At 53.5% G+C, this 20,139-nt stretch overlaps 5 protein-coding genes and 1 non-coding gene across 6 annotated transcripts; 3 read left to right on the top strand and 3 right to left on the bottom strand.

The window, feature by feature from the left end:
• Positions 1-100: 100 nt before the first annotated feature.
• BDP81DRAFT_452310 (PH domain-containing protein) lies at positions 101-4,906 on the bottom strand (the record flags this gene model as incomplete). The annotated part of the gene is made up of 5 exons (XM_060592731.1): positions 101-565; positions 622-1,358; positions 1,410-4,599; positions 4,663-4,809; positions 4,886-4,906. 5 exons carry the CDS (start codon positions 4,904-4,906, stop codon positions 101-103), a joined length of 4,560 nt encoding a protein of 1,519 aa, XP_060442369.1.
• A 2,804-nt stretch (positions 4,907-7,710) lies between these two features.
• On the bottom strand, positions 7,711-8,548 carry BDP81DRAFT_325959 (uncharacterized protein; the record flags this gene model as incomplete). The annotated part of the gene is made up of 2 exons (XM_060585025.1): positions 7,711-7,997; positions 8,059-8,548. 2 exons carry the CDS (start codon positions 8,546-8,548, stop codon positions 7,711-7,713), a joined length of 777 nt encoding a protein of 258 aa, XP_060442368.1.
• Positions 8,549-9,124: 576 nt separating this feature from the next.
• Positions 9,125-9,214, top strand: BDP81DRAFT_t252. Its single transcript has one exon. It is a non-coding gene; the product is annotated as a tRNA-Val (tRNA).
• Positions 9,215-10,740: 1,526 nt separating this feature from the next.
• Positions 10,741-11,808, top strand: BDP81DRAFT_434401 (uncharacterized protein). Its single transcript, XM_060590961.1, has one exon. It carries the CDS (start codon positions 10,912-10,914, stop codon positions 11,740-11,742), a length of 831 nt encoding a protein of 276 aa, XP_060442367.1. The 5' UTR covers positions 10,741-10,911; the 3' UTR covers positions 11,743-11,808.
• A 4,895-nt stretch (positions 11,809-16,703) lies between these two features.
• BDP81DRAFT_70683 (uncharacterized protein) lies at positions 16,704-17,567 on the top strand. Its single transcript, XM_060596189.1, has one exon. It carries the CDS (start codon positions 16,911-16,913, stop codon positions 17,391-17,393), a length of 483 nt encoding a protein of 160 aa, XP_060442366.1. The 5' UTR covers positions 16,704-16,910; the 3' UTR covers positions 17,394-17,567.
• Positions 17,568-18,512: 945 nt separating this feature from the next.
• Positions 18,513-19,754, bottom strand: BDP81DRAFT_463423 (uncharacterized protein; the record flags this gene model as incomplete). The annotated part of the gene is made up of 3 exons (XM_060594017.1): positions 18,513-19,011; positions 19,083-19,142; positions 19,546-19,754. 3 exons carry the CDS (start codon positions 19,752-19,754, stop codon positions 18,513-18,515), a joined length of 768 nt encoding a protein of 255 aa, XP_060442365.1.
• Positions 19,755-20,139: the final 385 nt, after the last annotated feature.

The following is a 20,139-nucleotide window of genomic DNA, read 5'->3' as shown; positions in this document are numbered from 1 at the left end:
ACTCCAGGTCCAAGAGAATCATAGATCATGCCGTGTCCCCCATTACTTCGTGTCCCCTACTCGTGCCGGTCATGCCAAATCATCAAGAAAAGAAGGGGTATTAGTTGAATGTGCTCTTCGTCCGCGAGTGCACCCGTCGGCCCTCTTGCCGGCGTCGCAGCGCCTCCTCTCTCTTGAGGATGAGCTCGCACCACTTGCCCTGCTTGCGAGAACCACCAACATCGTCCTCGCTGTCGCCGCGACCAGTGCCGATGAGGTCGGTCAGGGCCAATAGCCAACCTTTCTTGTCCTCGGCAGTGTCGGCGTAGAAGTCAATGGTCTCGCCGTTGTTGAAGCGGATGCGGAAGCCCTCCTCAACGAACATGTAGCCTTCTTCTTCCTCGGCGAATGCAGATCGCCGACGCCTGCCGCCCTTGCCGGTCGTCTCCCGCTCCGTCAGGGCACGTCGGTCGTCGATCAGCCTCTTGGCATTAGCCAGGTTGATAGTAGCTCGAGGCTGACGGGTAGCCTCGTGGTAGGCCGTGAGCTTCTGGCCAACAAGCTTGAAGTATCGTCGACGCCAGAACTGTGATAGAGATCAGCACGCGGTCAGCATGAAATGGTGTGAGATGAGGGACTTACCGGGCAGTCGCCACCCTGCTGGCTGAGGTGACCTTCCCAGTTCTTAGCCAGGCGCTCCTCGGCAGCCTTCAGCTCTCGGATGCAGGAGTTCATGCTCTTGGGCATGTCCTCCTCGGTCGATCCCTTGGGGCGGGGAACAAAGAGCAACTGAAGCTCCAACTTTCCAATCTTGTAAGGGGCGCGACGGACAACAGCAGTGTTGCCACGCTTGCTCTTGACGCTGGAGGCGAAAGTGGCCTCTTCAGTGGCCCACTCGTTGAAGCAAGCGACGTCGACAACGTAGGGGCGACCGTAACAGCGCGTCTCGTGTTCCTTGAGGCACACGTACGAGCGAGCAAAGCTGCCATCCTCAGCCGCAAGCGGAGACAGCAAGTCCCAGGCGGTAGGCGCAACCTTAATCTGTCTAGCCTGAGCCGCCTTTTGCTGCTCAGCGGCCACACGCTCCTCCTCTTCGCGCTGGCGCATCTCCATCTCCTTGCGCTTCCTGGGGGACGCGAACACCCTGCTAAAGGTAGACGTCTTGGGCTTGCTCGCCTTAGTAGGAGACTGCACGATCACCTTCTTCGCAGGTGCGGGCTTCTCCAGCTTCACGTTGAGGGTCAGCTGGAACTCCAGATCGTTGGGCACCACAAGCTCAAACTCCTGGCCGACGGGAGCGTTGCGAGCAAGCTCAAGCCAGGCGGTCGTCACACAATGGACACCGTTGTCAAGGGTCAGGCTGAACCAGGTACGCTCAGCTAAACAGTTGTCAGTAATCTGGAGACGAGACATGGGAGAGTGAGACATACTTCGCGGAATAGGCAAGTCGAGATCCTTGACTCCAAGAACCTTGACGAAGAGACGGCCACGCTCGCCGCTTTCCTCGGTTGCAAGCTCCGGGTTCAAGTCCTCTTCCGCCAAGGGGTTCAGAGTCTGAGCATTGCTCTCTTGGCCAGGCATAGGCGGGACAGGACCACTGGTGTTGGCGCGGCGTCTGATGCTCTTCTGTCTGGGCCTACCGTTCCAGGGCTCGACGGTCCATGACTGAGGGCGGTCTGTCTTAACGGGGGAGTTGCCAGCGGATCTAGTCTTCCACATATCAGAAGACTCCTTGTCGCTCGCTGTAACAACCTTTGTGTTTTGGCGCATGAGGTATCCGCGCTGGTTTTTCTGGTTAGCATTCTGTGACTGTTTCTTATCTGTTGATAGGAAGTTATTCGTGGTCGCGGTCGGCTTGGACACTTGTCTGCTGGTGCTGCCACTTGCGATGCGAGGAGATTTGGGGACTAGTTGAGAAAAAGCAACCTTTTGTTGTTCAATGACCCGGTCGAAATCCTGGTCAAGGCTGAGGCCAAAGTCAAGATCCAAAGTGAGACTGCGCTTTTTGAAGCTCGAGCGGCGGTCGACGAACTCTTCGTCGTCGTGGATGGTGGGCTCTCCCTGCAGATCCCTTGACAGCCTGTTGCGGTGGCGCTCAGGAATGGCTGGAATGTCGGGCACCTCGCGACTAACTTGGCGCCTGGCTTCCCTCATGGCAATGATGTCAGAGGGTGTGTTGGAAGGTCTGGTCTTCAGCTTAGATCCCGAGGCCTTGATTGTCGCCTGTCTCTCGGGGATAGCAGGAGATTCCGCAGGAGGCTCGTCGAAGATTTCTGATTCAGAATCGGACATGGGCCTATGAATGACAGACTCAGGCGTACCCGGCTCTTCCTCGTACTCTTCATCCTCCGGATCACCCCAGCCGGAGCCGTCGTAATCAGGCTTGGAGAGGTGCTTCGGCGTCACTGGTCGCTGCATTTCAGCCTGGAGCTCGGTCATCTTTGGCGGTGGCTGAAGTTCCTCAACCTCTTGGGCAGATGGCTCCGGAGGCGGAGGAAGCATGAATGACTGCAAGCCCTTGGAGAACTCGTTGTCTCTGCCCTCGTCGTGGAATTCGGGGAGGCTGCGCTTGCGCTCAGAGGCAGTGTCGACAGGTGCATCAACTTGCATCTCTGGCGATGACTCCTTCTCAACCTCGGGCTCGGGTTGAGCCTGTTCGAGAACCTCATCCTGAGGCTCGCCTGCAGGCTCGATAACCTCTTCAACCTTTGTCTCGGGTGTCAGCTCCCTGACTGGGAGGTCAGCCGGGGAAGCAGCGCGCTGCTCGGGCGAGCTGAAACCCCTGTCAGACTTGAGCTCCAGAGGTCTTATCTCCGAGGCCAAGTCAAATGACTGGAAGGGGCTGGCCGCGCGGGGTGTGAGGATGTCCTCGTCGACCTGGGTGACCTCGGGCTGTCGAGCCGGTCCGTCAGAGTAATGGCTGGCAGAATCGGCATCGTTCTCGTCAATGTCAGAACGCGCATAAAAGTCTGTGATCGACTCGGTGTCGGCATCAGAGGCCTCGCCCCTGTGGATAATGACACTGCCCTCGTCGCTTAGCTCAGAGATGTCGTCCAGGATGGAGTCTTCAGTTGAAGGGATTGGCACATCCGGGTCAAGAGGCAGGGGAAGACGACGCTCAGGGCTGGGTCGTTCGGGGCTAGAGCTGGGCGCCGGCGAGGAGAAGTAGTCGCCTCCTTGGTCGCTGACGCCGCCATTGACGCGACGCATGATAGACTCACGGGAGATACGACTAGGCAGCTCGTAGTCCTCCAGAGCAGAGATATCTCCAATAGTATCGTCGGCCTCGTCTGGGTCGGCGGAGAGCATGCTGGACTCGGCCGTCTCAGTGTCGGACGCGGGGCTCTGGATTCTATCGCGCTGAGCACCACGGCGAAGACGACGCTCTCTCTGCTGCTCGTTGGCAGACTTGTGGTCGTCTGAGAGCATCATAAGCTTCAGCCTCTCTTCGAGAGTCATCTTGCCGTTTCCAATGCTCTGGATCTCGTTCTTGCTTGCGGCTGCCGGAGGCGGCGGTGGCAAGCTGCGGTGGGCACCCACCATTCTCTCTGCGGTCGCAGACAGCCCGGGAGAAGACCGTGAGTCGCTGAAGGCGGGCGAACCACGGGCGGGTGAGCCCATGCCGGGAAGAGGAGGCAGAGGGCGGTGATCCGAGGTAGACGAGTCAGATCGAGTGTGCTCTGTGCGGCCGAGACGAGGAGGAAGCGCATCTGGCATGGGGCTACCATCAAAGGGATCCTCCATACGCTCAGCAGACTGTCTCCAGTCGTCAGGACCGACGACGGGAGTCTTGTCTGTGTCCTCTAGCGACGCATCGAAGCTGTCGCCCTCCATATCGTGATCGCCAAAGTGGTAGTGTCCGTCCTCGTCGTCCTCATCATCCATGGACTCGAAGCTGCCCTCGCGCGAGTTTGATCCAATGGAAGAAATATCCGGTGTGGCCATCTCATATTCGTTGATTTGAGGAGGAGCCGCGTCGAAGGTGACGCTCTTGGCGTGGCGATGAAGCGACTTTCCAGAAGGAAGCTCGCGATCGTCGAAAGAAGTGTCGGCTGACCAGGTGCCGGTCTCGGGGTCGAAGCTGCTCTTGAAGTTGCTTCTCGAGAGGGACGACTTGATAGGGGACCCTTGATCCTTGCCCGGGCTGCGCGGCGGGTTGGACGGGTTGATTTGCATTGGTGTGGAACCCTTGGTTGGGCTCGTTGTCGGGCTGAAGATGGGGATGCTCGATCTGCTGCTGTTGTTGCGCTGGTGGCCGATGCCTCTGTTCAGAGAATCAGAAGATCGCAGGCCATTGATGATGGTTGTTGTTCCGTCATATGAGGGTCCCGAATGCTTGGCGAGAGGGCGCTCGATCTGAGGGACTCTTGTGGGGTCGTATTCCTGCTTCTGCTCGAGAGCGAGGATATTGCTGTTCTTGACTCGCGAGGCTCTTTGGAGACGTTCGATGGATGTGCGTCGGGTTGGCGAAGGCGAGCCGTGACGTGCGCCGCCGTATAATCCACTGTTCTCGGTGCTGATGGAGTCCAGGTTGCGCTTCTGCCAAAACAGTCTGGGAGACGTAGTGGTCTCTAGCGGGGATGACTGGAATGGAGAGGAGTCGGTGTTGAGGGTCATTTTCTATACGAAAGCTGTTAGTGGAAATTCTGGACGGGAATTATGTCTCAGACACGGTCCGCTTACCTTGGAGGGCTGCTTGAAGCTCGGTGAGTTCCGTCGGAGGTCTGAAGGAGAGAGTTCAGAAAGGGGGCCAGGGATGCCGGTGTTTGCTTTGCTAGGAGGGGGAGATCCCGGATTGCTGCTGCCTTTGCTGATGCGCAAAGGATGTACCTGTTGGGAAGAAGAATGTCAGTCGCGGAAGACGCGCTTTGTTAGCAATGGTGTGTGTGTGTGTGTGTGAACTTACGGGATCCTCAGAAGACGCCATTTTATGTGATGTTGTTGCGACTGCGCAAGGGCATTGGGGGGGAACAATCGCAGTAAGTTGCAGTGGCGATCAATACTCGAAAGAAAATCCGATGTAAAGCAGACTCTGCTGCTGTGCGTTCCGGGGTAATTGCCGTGAGGTTCGGAGCGGATTCGCAAAGATACACAAGGGGGAAAATGCGGTGGAAAGACTGTCGTCTGCTAGAATGAATGTTTGACTTTTTTCTCTCCTGGGGAGCCTCTCGGGGATGCGTGCTGTCAGATGCCGGTTCGGGTCATAATCGAAGGGTAATTCGGTATGGGTTATTGACGACTGGAATGGACAGAGCCGGAGTATGGGTATGCTGGGTAATGAAGCTGAAGGGGGGGAGGGGACAGCGCAAAACAACAGCAACACACACGAAAAAAAAAAATCAAAAAAGGCGATGCCGCCAAAGTGCAGCAACAGGTAATGGGATAGCGTTCCTGACGACGGTTGTGGAGAGAAACAACAAGAGGGTGAACGGGACGGTGTATTGAGATGCGTAAATGTGGTCGAGTGTTGTTTAAGGGCAGCGGGCGGTATGAGTTGACGTTGAGGCGGGGACTCGATGATTGGTGCGCGGAGGGGGAGAAATAAACAAACAAGGAAGGCAGCTCTTTGTCGGTGGCGTTGCTCCTGACGACGTTTTGTTTAGTGTCATTTTTGGCGTGACAGGGGTCGATAAGAGACCGGGTACGTACCTTGCATGGGAGAGTTGGGACGAGGGGTTGTTGGCAAGCCGCAGCAGCAGCAGGCTTTCGAAGCACCAGCATCCAGCCAGCCATTCATTCACCCATACTCCGTAGCAAGATCCAATGCGAAAATGGACCACTGGGGAGAGGGGAGAGGGGAACGGCCGACGACCGGGGTGGCTTTGGGCGGGTGTCTGCTGCACGTGCCCACCCTTTCTGTGACGCTGCTCAGCGGTTTACGATGCAATCCATGATTTACACGAGCGAGTAATAGCCAATGGCTGTTCATTGTCTATGCCTCCGATGCCGAAGACGACGAGTTACTGTGGACTACCTTACGGATACCTACGGAACACAATACTCGAGAATTATCTACTGTGAATCCAGTCCTGATCGTCAGTCGCTACCTCACAGCAGCTGCAGGGAGAGAGACCAAAGGCAAGCCAGAAAAGCAAGCATCCGAGGCGAAGGAGGGGAGACACGGGCAAGAAAAGGAAGGACCAGGAAAGAGAGGGAAGAGTAATAATTATCAACAATAACTTGATTTTCGTTTCTGTGCGCGCAAGGACTGTACAGTACTACAGCGTGCTGCTTATTGCCCGAAACCATCAGGCTTACGCTCCATGTCCTGCCTGTCCGGCTTCCCCCCTCGTCAATGTTGTTGTTGAACCATGATAATTCTCCGGGCCAACAGCAGCTGAGGGCATGGGTTCTTGCAGCTGTTGCAGTCCACGGTCAAGTCATCATGATGACTTACCCAGTACCAATCGTCAGAGAAGTCGAGACCTTGCCCTTGACCTGAACCTAGAAAGCCCACGCTTGGTTCCCGCATGTCGTGCTTCTCTCCATCGCATCGTATCGCACAATCCCATCAGATGGTGGGTTTGGTGGGCTCTGAGCATTTTAGCCCGTCGGCTGGATATCGATATGGAGCTCGTTGTTGCTTTAGACGTTCCCCCTCTGCCCGTGCTCGCCAGGAGTGGGCTGTGTTATGATTTCTCGTCATCCAATGTCACTCTGGGTTACCGACACAACAGACGGAAGAGAAGAGCTCTTGTTGTTGTCGAGCCTTGCGGCCTGTACTCGGCTTTTTGGTAGCCATTGATTGTCCATGCAACTCTCTATGGGTTTTTGTTCATTGTCATTGTTGATTTTCGGTGTGCTCTTTCTTCCCCAATAGCTGATTCGTCCATGTCGATTCGTATACAATTACTCGCGTCTACAAGTACTTTGCATGTGTGCGTATAAAAAAACGAAAAAAGATCGCCCGCCGCGCCTGGACTTTGCTCCAAAGAGCTGCACCGTCTTGTCCCCCGCCCCCGCCGGCGCAAAGCCATTTTCTGCGAGAATGCCGTCCCATTGTGCAGCGCAATTGACTTCGTGGTGGTCCTGTCAAGCGTGACCTGCACCCAGGTTCCAGACGGTTCCGATCCACGTCTCCTCCCCTCCAGGCTTCTCGTCATTCCTCCTCATCTTCGGATCCAGTCCACCAGAGAGCCAGGAGCACCTGCTGGCCCCCAAACACTGCGCAATATCCTGGCCCCTCCCTCCTCTTCAGCCCCAAGAGAGGAGGAGCCACGATGAGGAGGAGCGACAGACGAAAGGGGGGCAAAACAACAACAGACTTTCCGATCCGACGCACACCATCGTGCAGGGCACGCAGGGCATCTTTTCCTCATGTACGATACGATGCAATGTACGTACATATATGTACGTACGTAAGTTTATCTCGCAAAAACACGCCGCGGCCCCGGGACCTGTCGGCACGCGAGAGCGAGAGAAACCAACCTATCTGTACCTACTAAACTAGAGAGAGAAGAGGTCTCGAGACGTTGGGACTAGTGCCTGTCTGCGCCGACATCGTGCGTTTTACATCAGCTCCATGAGTCCGTTGTGCAGGTTTTGTTTCTTTGTACTCGCTTCTTCTAGCGCATCTCTCCACCGTTGCTTTGTCGCACTGGCTGAAACAACATCGCCGGCTCGCCTCCAGCTAAGTTGCACGGCCGCCGCGCCCGCCGGATGTGACGCCTGTCATCCCGATCAAGCCTTGGGTTGATGGTTGATTGATTTCTAACTTTTCTCATTTCTCCTCTACTGCTGAGATTTATTCCACTCAACGCACTCCTCCAGCTTGACCCCGTTGCCTCCGAAACAGTCCAGCGCGCTACCAATCGTCAGGTCCACCTTGCCCTTGCTCAGCTTCTTCACCATCTCCAGATCCTCCAGGTTCCTACCGCCGCCGGCGTACGTCACGGGCAGGCTGCACCACTCGGCCAGCCTCTCCACCAACTTCTCGTCGATGCCCTTTTGCAGACCCTCGTTGTCTGCCGCGTGGATGAGAAACTCTGAGCAGTGGGGCTCCAGCTGCTTGATGGACTCTGCACACATGGTCAGCCAGTTATTTGAGGCACACGCACTTTGGTACCGCTAGAAACATACCTTGATTGACCTCCATGTCCGTGATCGTCTGCCACTTGTTCATAGCCACGAACCATCTGTCATCTCCGCGCCGCCGGCAGCTGAGGTCAATGACAAGCTTGTCCCTATCGCCCCCCAGCGCCTGCAGCACCGCATCCAGCCTCTCCTGGCTGAACCGTCCCTCGGGGAAGAGGTACGACGTGATGATGACCTTCTCCGCGCCGGCGTCCACCCACTCCTTTGCATTTGTGTCGTTGATGCCGCCCCCGACCTGCAACCCGCCGGGCCACGCCTTGAGCGACTCCCGCGCGGCCTCGGTGTTGCCGGGCCCCAGCATGATGACATGGGCACCCGTGAGCTCATTGTCCCTGTACAGCCGCGCAAAGTGCGCCGGCGGGTGCGTCGAGACGAAGTTGGTCTTAAGCTCGGCTGTTGTGCTGTCGAGGGTGCCGCCGACGATTTGCTTTACCTGCCCGGAGTGCAGGTCTATACAGGGGCGAAATCGTGTCATTTTGGTCTGTGTTATGAGTGTTCTTGCTGTTGATTGAAGAAGTTCTATCAACTTGAGTTCCACGGGTGCGTCACTGTTTGACCCCTCCTGTTCAAGTTTGTGTGGATGGTGGGGTTGCGATGTCGGTGCAAGGCTAACCACCCTTCTTTTGTTGTGAGGTTTCAGGCTAGTTCACATACCTCGGATTCAATCAATGAGGACGGAAATTTCAATCGCCTGGTTCTTTGAACCGTATTTTGAAATTTTTATAGATTACGACCTCATTTCCTCGATTTGCGATGAGAAATATGCCGAGAACGTCTACAGAATATGTTAAGCCGGTACTTCGTTGCAGTCTAAGTACTAGGTAGGCATTGACCCAAATCCAATTCCAAACTTAAGCCGTCGAGCTAATACTGGGAGGGAAAAAAGCCATTCTCTTCCTGAAACAGAAAAGAAGCATCTGGAATTTCCTGCAACTGTCGGGATCCTTTTGATTTGACGCGAAGCCCGCTGTGCCAAAAACGCCTGGATCTCGCTGCGGGGGGACAGCCATGATATTAGAGCTCTCAGTTGGCTGGTTTCTTCAACAAATCCGGCTGTGTGTTCTAGTGGTTATGATTCCTCGTTCACAATGTGAACACTTGAACTCCGAGGAGGTCGCAGGTTCGAACCCTGCCGCGGTCACAGTAACTCAACCTTTTGCATTTTTAGTCAATTTGATATTGGTTTTCCCAATACTTACTTAGCAAGATACATACATCTATTTCACATATCATCGGCTTATCCCGACGCTTACAGCGCGTTGTCGACCTCCAAACCTGGGCAATCACCACCATTTTGCCCAACTGTCGGACAGCTGCGTTTCCACGAACCTCCATCTCAGTCCAGGCTATCTCCGGGGGTGGGACACAATTAAGAAAGAGGCAGCGAGTGAGTGCCTAAACATACTACAGAACATCTCACCGAGCTATTCATTTGCGCGTTACTGCTGAGCCCCGTGTAGCCAAAGGCCTGCTTCCAAGTCTGTGTGCTACTCCAGGCGACCAACCACTGGGCTTCCGTATGTAAGTCATATATATCGCTCGCTCTAGACAGCACGAATGTGAAACAAAGTCGCCCGGTGAGAGTTGTGCCCGTTCGTATAGAGCACTTGTGTCACTTGTGAGAGACTGAGTCTCGGCTGCGAAGGTTCTCCCACCATGTCAGAGCTAGGAATATCAAAAGTCAAGTATCTTCCTCCAGCTACCGCATCCTAGGCTAAGTCCAATACAGATCCCAGATCTACAGAGCTGGCGATAGGCAGAGAGGCTGGCAACCAGCGAACGCCATAACGAGCTCTGGGTCTCCGGCAGTCATTCTAGCGGAAGGATGCATAACAAAATCTATATCTACGGTCTCTCTCGAAGTTAACGGCCGTGTAACTTGCGACATGTTCTCGGAGTATTGGTGCCTTCCACTTACATGTCAGCTGTACTCCGCATCCTTCGGTGTAGTGGCATGTCAACTACCGATTGAGGCAGCCTACCTATATATTGAGCATATCTTTGACCTTCGCCGACCCCCTGCATTTTCCACATTCTCGAGTCAATGATCACGATGGCGATACCACGAAAACCCCTCCCAAATACTGCAGATACCTCAATGGAACCGGGAAATTCAATCAGTATAGACTACGGGGCTCTACACCGGTCCCAGGCTTCTTGTTCGGCTTCAAACATCGACCCAGTCAACGACTCTACAACCGAAACCAGTAGCTTCACCTCGAACAAAACCAATAATCAAGGTTCAAAGGTCAGCTCCAATGAATACAATTGGACACCGGAGGTCTGTGCTCTTATTTTGAGCATCGCAGCTTTGGCCACGGTCACTGCCCTTCTCCTGGCGTACGATGGAAAGCCGTTATCGACGTGGTCCTTCTTTACATTTAACACAGTCATCTCTATCTTGGGAACTGTATCCAGAGCTACTCTTGCATTCGCCATCGGCGCTTGTTTGATCCAGGAGAAATGGCACTGGTTCAGACGCAAGGACGATTACATGATAAACTATGACCGGTTTGAGGAAGCAGGACGTGGCCCTTTGGGAAGCGCCCGCCTTCTGTGGTGTATCAAGCACAGGTACCTGATGCCCGCCACATCATAATTTACCTAGCTAAACGTTGCAGGCACTGGGTATCTTTTGGTGCGTTAGCAACCGTCGTCTTGCTTGGATTCGAGCCATTTCTTCAGGCGGTCGTCGAACTTTACGAAAAAGAAGTCAAGTCAGCCGGGCTACGCATAGTGGCCAAAATTGGCAGAACGAAGAGACTCGACACCGGCAAAATAGCGAGCCTCGAATACGCGTTTGAATTTCAAACACAGACCGCAGTGAAATCATTAGGGATGGCGCCCCTTCCAATGTGGCTCGAATACGATTTCGGCTCGATTTCCGCCATCTGGACAGCATTCAACAATCTCAGTTCCCACAGCAATCAGCAATTTGCTTTCACTTGTGCAACAGGAAACTGCACTTGGCCCCCTCACGCCTCGTTGGCAGTTTGCAGCGCATGCAATGACATTTCTACCCATTTGGTGAAGTCCACAGGTCATGCTGAAAATAGTGAGGATACGACATTTCCTCCAGGGTACATGAGCGGTCCTGATGGCGACAATGCTTATACCAAATTCGAACTCCCGACGATGAATATGATCATTTCTAATCTTGACAATAGAGGATCACAAGTCGAGTTCACGTGCCAGTCTACAACACAACCCGGGAGTACGCTCTCATTCCAAAACTCAAGAGCTTTGATTGTCTCATTCGCCATGATGAGAGTAAATACCAACACTCCGAGAAGCAGTGGCGCCACTGCTCTTGAATGCGCCTTGTCCTTCTGCACAAACATTTGTCGTTCGACTGTCAACGAAGGTGTTCTAAACGAAGAGGTTCTCGGCTCATATTCGATTCGGAATCTCGACTCCTACTCAGCATTTCCAGGATTGAATAGTTTGAATCAATCCAAAGCTTTGGATAAGGTTTCGAATTACACACTCGACTTTCATGACCTCGGGGACTTCCGGCGAACAGATCTGCAGCTTCAGATACCCGTCAACGACAACGTCACTGCACTGATAAGCAACAACGACCTGTCGTTCAACATATCCGACGCCGCCATCACCACTCTGGCGGCTATTTCAATGGACAAGTTTGCCAGGCGTCCCCCCCCCCTTTAGAATCGAAGCAACTAGTCTATCCGACTTTTGCTACAATATCTACCCTCGAGCAGCCTTCTGTGATCGCAGAACTTGGTACATCGCAGAACTTGTCGGCTATGTTCGAGATAGCCGCCCTCGCGATGACCAAGTGGATGCGTGACGTTTCGCTGAACTCCACACCCCATTTCGGGACGAGTTATGAGTCTGTCGTTCACATAAGTGTTAAAGATGGGGGTTCATATCGCTACCATTCGGTGTGCTTCTCGGTGGATGTCTCTTTTGTCTGTTCTCGATGCTTGAGACTAGGAGGCTACGACTCCCGGCCTGGAAAGGTAGCTCGCTGGCAGGGTTGACGCATGGGCTGGATGCAGAAGCTAGAGAGCAGCTCAGGGGAGCGGAAGACATTTCAAAGCATGCAAAGCAAGTCAAGATCAGGATGATCGAGTCTGTGTCAGGGCCGTAGCTGGTCTTGTCGAACAGTCCAGATCCGGTGAATAAGGCTGATGGCCTTCGGAACTCAATTGATGGAGGAAAGCCTCGAGGGGCGGATCATGATCATAGTCAATAACGTGATGCAGGTCGGGTTGGACAAAGAACCCAAGACCTACCTAGTCTAAGGTACGAGGGGTTATCCTTACTATATGAGGTTAGCTCGTTGTTACTATGATTCGAATACACTGGATTTGATATGTTGATAATGGCATGTCTCCGAACGGAAGATGTCGCGTCGACTGTGGTCCTATGATCTTAGTGGTTTTATTGACGACGAATGTCACTTTCCTCAACAGGGGCAAATTGTCCCGAGACCAAATTCCATTTCCCCGGTATCGATCCCTTCCAAAATTTGCCAGGTAAGGCTGCGCTCATACAGCAGTAGCCTGAGCAGATAATTCCAAACATCCCAAAGTATTTGCATACCGAAGGGATGGTAGAAGGTGATCCGACGACCACTCATCCATACTTACGCTCGAAGAAACGGCGCTCTCCCTATATGAACCGCAAGGTAATGGTATTGAAGTACGTTTAGAAACCCCCAAAACAGGCTGCTTCCATCTTCTGAAGCATGAAGTGTGATTTTGATCGAAGCAGAATCGCCAAGAAACTTATGTGTTCTGAGATCTGGAGAAAACATGAGTTCATGGAAGCAAACAAGCTACGAAAAGCTTCAGTGCCGCTCTACAACTGCAGAGACGTATTGCAAAGTCTGGAAAGGAAGACTTCGTTCGCCCTGCTCGGTTACCGAGAACCCATGCGTAGTTCATCTATTGATAACGTCTCTCTGTAGCTAGAGCCTAACGTACGCTGGCTTTCTGCCCCAGCGACAAGTATCTAACCACGGGGACAACTTCCAAAACCTAGCTTCAGGCTCGACAACCTATATATCGTGCCACTTGTTAGGCTTGAGTGGCAAAGACTAAAAGCGTCATGGGCTGTTAACAAATAGGATAACGGTGGTCTCCGCGCAATATCTAACGGACGTCTATGAAAGACTCTGATTTTCTCAATACAGCATATCACAGAACTCATTTCCCGACACCGTCTAACGTTTATTCCGCCATGGAATACTGCACGAGGTAGTAAGGACGGAATGTAATGAGTTTCAAAGAAATTGGAAACGGTATTGGTCTGACGATGGGCGCAGAAGCTCAAGAGGCAACTTCCGAACTGCTCAGCAGCTGCTGAAGAAGCGTCGGCGAAAGCGGAGCCTTTGCGTTGTTGGCTTGGGCTTGCCATGCACGAACAAGTCGGAGGTTTGGATTGAAAGGTTCCTATATCTTAAAGAGTTTCTACGATCCGAAGAGTCATCATTTCCATCTGGTTGTGAACTCCGTGTGTGCAACTACCATTAGGATGTTGCCCAATTACTTAACCATCTACAATATGTGCAGGACGTAGAGACGTATGTGAAATATTGAATGAGAGGAGACCACGAGTGAGTCGGGCGCATGTACGCGAGCTCAGAGACCAGCACCAGGCTGCTCACTAGTACATACCACCATAGAAACAGCTAGTCAAGGAAGACAACTCTACCGTGAACAACTCTAACGTATCGCGAACACGTCTAGCCACGTGCAAACCAGTAACATGCCCTCTCTGACTCGAGCTGCAGAGATGATGCTACATGTGAGTTTCTGCTTCAGCGCCATGACAGCATCAGGTATCCGCAAAGGGCGGGCAGGCAAAAAAAAGCCGGAGTTTACTCCGCTACCACCTTCACAGTCTCTCTCCCATGGAGCCACTATCTCGACGATCGTCGTCAATGGCCCTTCTTTCGCCCCCAAAAGACATGATCCAAAAAAAGCAGAGCGATCATCGGCCCACCTAAAAAGCCACCATGCACTCAATCATGCACGACACAACCGCCCCTCGGAAAGAGCGCTGGATGGGAAAAAGTCGAAACCGCCATCCCACAAAACCACCGACGATGACACCGCCGTCAATATAACTGTTGGTTTGCGTGTACCACAGGTTAGTCACACAGGTATTCCTGGTATCGCGATCGGTAGCAATATCGTTGGGTTAATCTGGTGTTCTTGTTGTTGTTATTGTTCTTGTTAAGGAGAGTATCTAAACGCGAAGGCTCGTGATATGGAAGGAGGGAGCTGAGGTGTGTCACGTGCCGAAGACACGTGACATAGCTCGGCTCCGTGTATACCTAGCGATTGCCGTTTGTTCCCACAATAACCTTTCCGAAAATTCATCGCGATAGCAGCACTCGAGCAAGGATGAGAGTCATTGTCCAGCATCGGATGGTCACACCCAGACTCGTGGGCGAAAGGGAAAAAACGACCCCCACCCTCCATCCCCCCGGACCGCCGAGAGTGAGAGAGAGACCGGGGACCCGGACTCCACTCCGAACAACACCGGCATCGCCGACATTTGTCCTTTTGCTCCACACCCGGCCGATTCCCCCCCCCCTTACTGTGGTACGGACAGAACACCTTCCCAAATCACGGCAAACCTGCAGAGCCGGCCGAAAGAGTCAGGCAAGTGTGCCGCGGGTGCGTGGCAGGTCACAAACGTGGTGGCATCGTCTAGGACCAGATCCCGAAATGAGACTCTACAATCATACCTCGACAGGCCCATCACATCCCGAGAACCGGTTCTAAATTGCTCTCGTCAAATTGTTCCCCCTCCTGAATGGCAACACCTTGCGACACGTATTTCAAATCGCAGTGTATCATTTGCTCGAGTTGCTTTCCCGCTCTCCAGCCCCTCCAATGATTCTACCTAGGTACGGATAGGTAGGTAAAGGAATGGCGCTGCAATCTACTCCGTACGGATGCTTCGTACTATACGATAAACCGAGACTACCCTATCTCGCATCTATAACATCCCGCCCCTAGTTACGGACATAGACCAACCACACCAGTCCTTTCCTATCCCACCTATCACCAAGAGAACCCAAGGCAATCTTATCTACCTACCTTACACAGCAGTAACAGCACCAAGGAAAACCCACCACCTTCACCTTAGCTCATCCACTAAGAAGATCGTGCTGACTAGGCAAAACTCCCCGAACAACACAAGATAGCCTCAAAAAAAAAAAAAAAAAAGTACCTTCTTTACCTAACTTGGGTGCCTAGGTAGGAACCCAACGCCCTTCACAAACACGACTCAATGCCCCGCGCCTCACGTCATCTCACACAATCACGCACAATCTAATCCATCTCATCACACTAGGTAGCACAAGACCCCCCCCCCCCCCCCTACACACTCCCATCATCGCTCACGCGGTCGCAGCGTCAAGTGCGCTTCAGCCGCCGCATCCTCACCACCACCACCACCACCACCGACTCTCATCGGTCAGGTTCACCTCGAACACCCGTATCCTAACCCGATCATGCTCACCTGTGCCCAGCCCCAGCCCCCCCAAAACCCAGGCCACTCACACCTACGCACACCTACACACACACCTCCTTTCACCTCACCTTGATGGAGAACGAAATAGAAAAAAAAAAAAAGTGTTCCCACCTTGGAGCATTCCGCCGCACCGTACCTACATTACGTGCCTGACTTGCATGATACTAGTCCCGGAATCCGGCATCTCACACACTCACAACATCTCACTGCACACTGGAACCTGCGTTAAGCTCACCGCCCTTGCCTTGCTTTGCCCCCCCTCGCCCCGATCACTTGGGACCATCATCGCTCACCTATTCGCTCGTCACCGTCGTCACGTATTTTCGGGTCAAAGACGGTGGTCTAGCCTACATTACCTTTGCTCCTCCCCCCCCCACCTCGTTCAAGCATCCGCCATCATCGGCCTTCATCACGAGACCTCGACTCGTTCCCAGACCATCCGTCATCGCACACACCATTCACACCTCTCCATCACCACCATCTCCATCACCACCATCTCACAAGACAAAATCCCCATCACGAGCCTAAGCACATGACTCGGAGGAGGACAACAGCCTCACTTTTCACCATCATCAAATCAAACATCGTGAACGGAAAACAATCATCCAAAAATCTGTGATATCTCTGTGATGGAATCCCCTAGAACCCCAAGAGTTCCCCCATTGCCGAGAGTTCTATCTCCCTGCTGACACAATCCGCGCCAACGTCATCAAATGCCCCAACTCAATCAAGCATCATCACTAGCCTCGGTCCCATTCAAACCGAGTGATGCTGGGGCGCCGGCTGAATGTCACGATGCAAAATCCAGGAAACCCTCCCCCACTCAGCGCATGTTCCATCTGCCGCTAGCCCACTGCCGTAATTCTCCCGCGCCCGCTGGAAAAGCAAAGCCTGGAACGCGAAAATGACACGGAATGGGGGACCCTAACCCAACGGTCTTATCCAGGAGAATGGTGGGAAACCAGAAAGGGCATGATTGAACGGGGAAATCGGGATATCCTGGAAAAAGGAGCCGTTGGATTTGAACGGCCGCATCAAGAGACCGGACAGATCAGTTTGATCAGGGATCAATTGCTGACAAAGTAATCGTCTATTACCTACCTCGTTCTCTCTCTCTGACCTCCCCAGCAACCCCCAATGCTGTGTAACACCAAGGTAATCAATAATCCTTCACTTGCAATAAGTAATAAAAAAACCCCAACCCTGAAAAAGTCTAGACCCCGTCAGCAAAAAGAACAAAAAAGCGGCACAGCAAAATGCCCTCCTCGACAATAGTGGTCTAGAACCCCGAATGATACACACAAACCCCACTGGATCATTGGATGTGGTGTGCCAATCTAATATCGAGATCCTGCTGTAACCTACAATCCTGTAAGCTGTACATCATTATCCGTACGGCAAGTAGTCGGGTCTGCTCTGCCTGTCCCGAAAACCGCCAAACTAACCCCCGCGGGGGAAAGACGAAAGAGCTCCCTAATCACACAAGTCGATCCTCTTATCACGGCATTCCCAGACTTGTTCATCCGTGGAATCAGCTCTGTCGTCACACCTTTCGCGTCGAGCGCGTCTCTCTTTCCCTCTTCTTCTCTCACTTGCCCGCTTACCTATTGCCTGCCACGCCTACTTGTGACGCTGGCACCCCCGAGTCAGTGTCGCACATCGCCAGGCCCCGCCCGTCCACTTCACGATTCCGGGGAAGACCGCACCAGGAAAAGAGTGAATCGACATGTACGTCCGGGGGAGCAACATTGCATATCGTGAGGCCCGAGGGGGGAGGGTCTCGCGTGTGTGGATCAGACGATTGAGATTCTACCTCCGAGGTGTCTAATGCCGTTCACCTCGGCTTTCCGTCATTGACTCGGCGGCGCCGATCAATTGTAGTCAAGTCAGCTCACTCGATTTTGACAGAATTGAGACAGTTCAATTGTACTAATTGTTCAATTCCTTGGTCTTATGACGGACCATGCTCCGCTGGAGCTCATTGATGCTAACTGTTGTTAAACAAAATATGAAATTGTCCCATTGGGAGGAGGGGGAGTACTGTATCCGCCATGTGCCTCCTCTGGGTTCAAGTATGTGAAATGCGCGCCCGAATACTAGATCCGCAATGCCCTTGATGCTAGCTATTCCCGGTTCCGTAGATGCTCGTCCTTCTATGTATGCTCAGATGGCTTTGAAGAACCCGTCATATGAGATGATGATGAAAAACAACAACAACCCCCGTCAGGAATTACCTTCCAAACCCGCAGCACGGAGTATCTCATAGAACCTCCGAGTGCTTTTGATGGGTTCGGCGTGGTGTACCAAACAGGTTCGCTGCAAACCAAGACAGGATTAACCATCCCCAAATCGCTTTGCCAAATGCCCATTAATGCCTATACCCCCATGTCAATGCAACCCCCAACTTTTTTGTGATCCTGCCCGAATCTCCCCTCCCTCACATGACCGAAGCCATGGCGTTTCGCAGTCCAAAAACAATCGCAAATGCGCAAATGAAGCCCCCACAAGTCGCAATGCTAGTCTGTCTGCCGAGACGCCATTCTTCACTTTTCGTGGGGTTGATTTGCGGGGGACAGACGAGGAGGTAATGACCGGTGAGAGGGGTGCGGATGAGTCGGAAAGGTGACACCCGGAAGGCCACTATGAGAGAGCTTGAGATGGATCACCTCCCCTTGTCGGCTCATCACCTCCGTGGCTGCCCCCGCGTTTCCCGGTGCTCGAAATCGACGCTAACCCCGCGCTCTGGGGCTGGGGTTATACAGGCGAGTACGAGAGGGGAGACCCATCGAACCCGCCGAGCGCACGCACACCGTCATTCCCGTGGGGTGACGAGGTGTCAGTCCTCCCCGTGCGGTTGTGTAATGGTCAACTGAACCAGGTGAGTCGTGGTACAGCCTCCCGACACGGTCCCCGTCTGGCGGTGTCTAGCGACCGACCATGGGCGTCACCAACTCGATGCTTTTCGGCCTCGAGTAGCCCGGCCCAGTGGGTCTCCGCGTCGGTAGCGGCCGATCCATACCGCTGGAGCTGTAGTTGTAGGCGTAGCCATTCGCTGCGTAGCCTCCGTCGTACGTGGCCGGGAAAAAACTGTTGCTGCCGCGGTTGTACGATGTGCTGGGGCTGTTGGTGCTGCTCTTGGTAAAGGGCCAGATGCTGGCGTGCGACGATGTGGGGGACGGCGGGCTTGGGGGTCGGATGCTGAGTGACCTCAACGCGGAGATGGCGGACGAGTATTGCGCGCCGGTAGTGGCACCTGGTGTTGTGGGCGGCGAGAAGTGCATCGAGTTCGGCCTTGAGGGGGAAGCGCGAGGAACAATGTCTCTGGGCTCGGGGTTGCATGCGGCGTAGAAAGGGTAGTTGCCCATGTGCAGTTGGCTCTGAGTCCTGCCAGTTGATGCGGTTTGCTGATCATGCTTGCGGCATCTGCGTAGTGTCAGTAAGTCACTGTAACGCCCGTTCATTCTAGAACTCGTCCTTTGGAGGTGGCAGCTTACGATTCTGAGCAGTACAGGAACCTGTCGTCTTGAGGTACAAATTGCTTTTCGCAAGTCATGCTAGATCACACGGCCAGTCAGCGAATTGTTCAATCAATAGGGTGGGCACAATGGCTCGAACGGGAATTTGAGTGTGTAGACACCCATCGGGAGAATAGCAACGCGCGCTACAATGGGCGTCCGTCGTGACACTGCAGAGCTCCCGAACGGGATGACAATCTGCAACAAAGATTGGATGACGGACAATGTTGCAAGACAGCATGTTGCGGGGTTGGCAATCTAGAACATGGCGACGTTGAGGAAGCACAAATGTCCAGATCGGGGAGTGAGAGTGAGAGTGAGAGTGAGAGTGAGAGTAAGAGTAAGAGTAAGAGTGAGGGTGAGGGTGAGGGTGAGGAAGCAACGACGAGAATGAACAGTGAACAGACGAGAAAAGACAAAAAGGCTGTCGTAGCAAACTTACCAGAACTGAGGGAAACTCTCCCGTTCATCATCCCACGAGTCTTGCTGTTCCCGTTCCCGTTCCCGGTCTCTGGGGTTCTTGCCCAGCTTCTGGGGAGTTTGGCGTCTGGTGAGAGTTGAAGGACGCTTGCCGTAGCGGGAGGGATCGGTAGCTGTGACAGTCTTCTCCGTCATGGAGGTGTTGCCCGACTTTCTGCGGCTGTGATGCATTGTGAAATCTTTCTCTTGGCGTATGTACGACTGAGAGAAAGGGATCTGAGGAAAGGAAAGATCGAGAGAAGAAAACAACAAGCCAACGATGCGACGAGGTTGGCAGGGGTTCTTCTTGTAGTCTATCGCTCAGACTCTCGCAGCTCACGCTCACAGTTAGTTTCCGAGTCCTCAGTCTCAGTTGGCTGTGTTTTGGTGCCTGTATCGGCGGGTGGACGGCGGGACGAGATAAGCGGGGAATGGCGGGTTTGGTGGAGGGGTAGCGCCGTTCTATTCCCCCAAGAAGCGATGATTGACGACCAACAGCGTGTAGTGCCACTGCAGTTGCGAACGTCCGTTCTGTCTCGGCCGTCGAGTTTGGCAGAGGCGATGGTGAAGCAGTGTC

The sequence above is a fragment of the Colletotrichum phormii genome, assembly GCF_030913505.1.
Source record: "Colletotrichum phormii strain CBS 102054 chromosome Unknown BDP81scaffold_17, whole genome shotgun sequence".
NCBI classification, from domain to species: Eukaryota; Fungi; Ascomycota; class Sordariomycetes; order Glomerellales; family Glomerellaceae; genus Colletotrichum; species Colletotrichum phormii.
The sequence above is the reverse complement of the archived record's forward strand: the minus strand, read 5'-3'. Positions and strand labels throughout refer to the sequence as shown.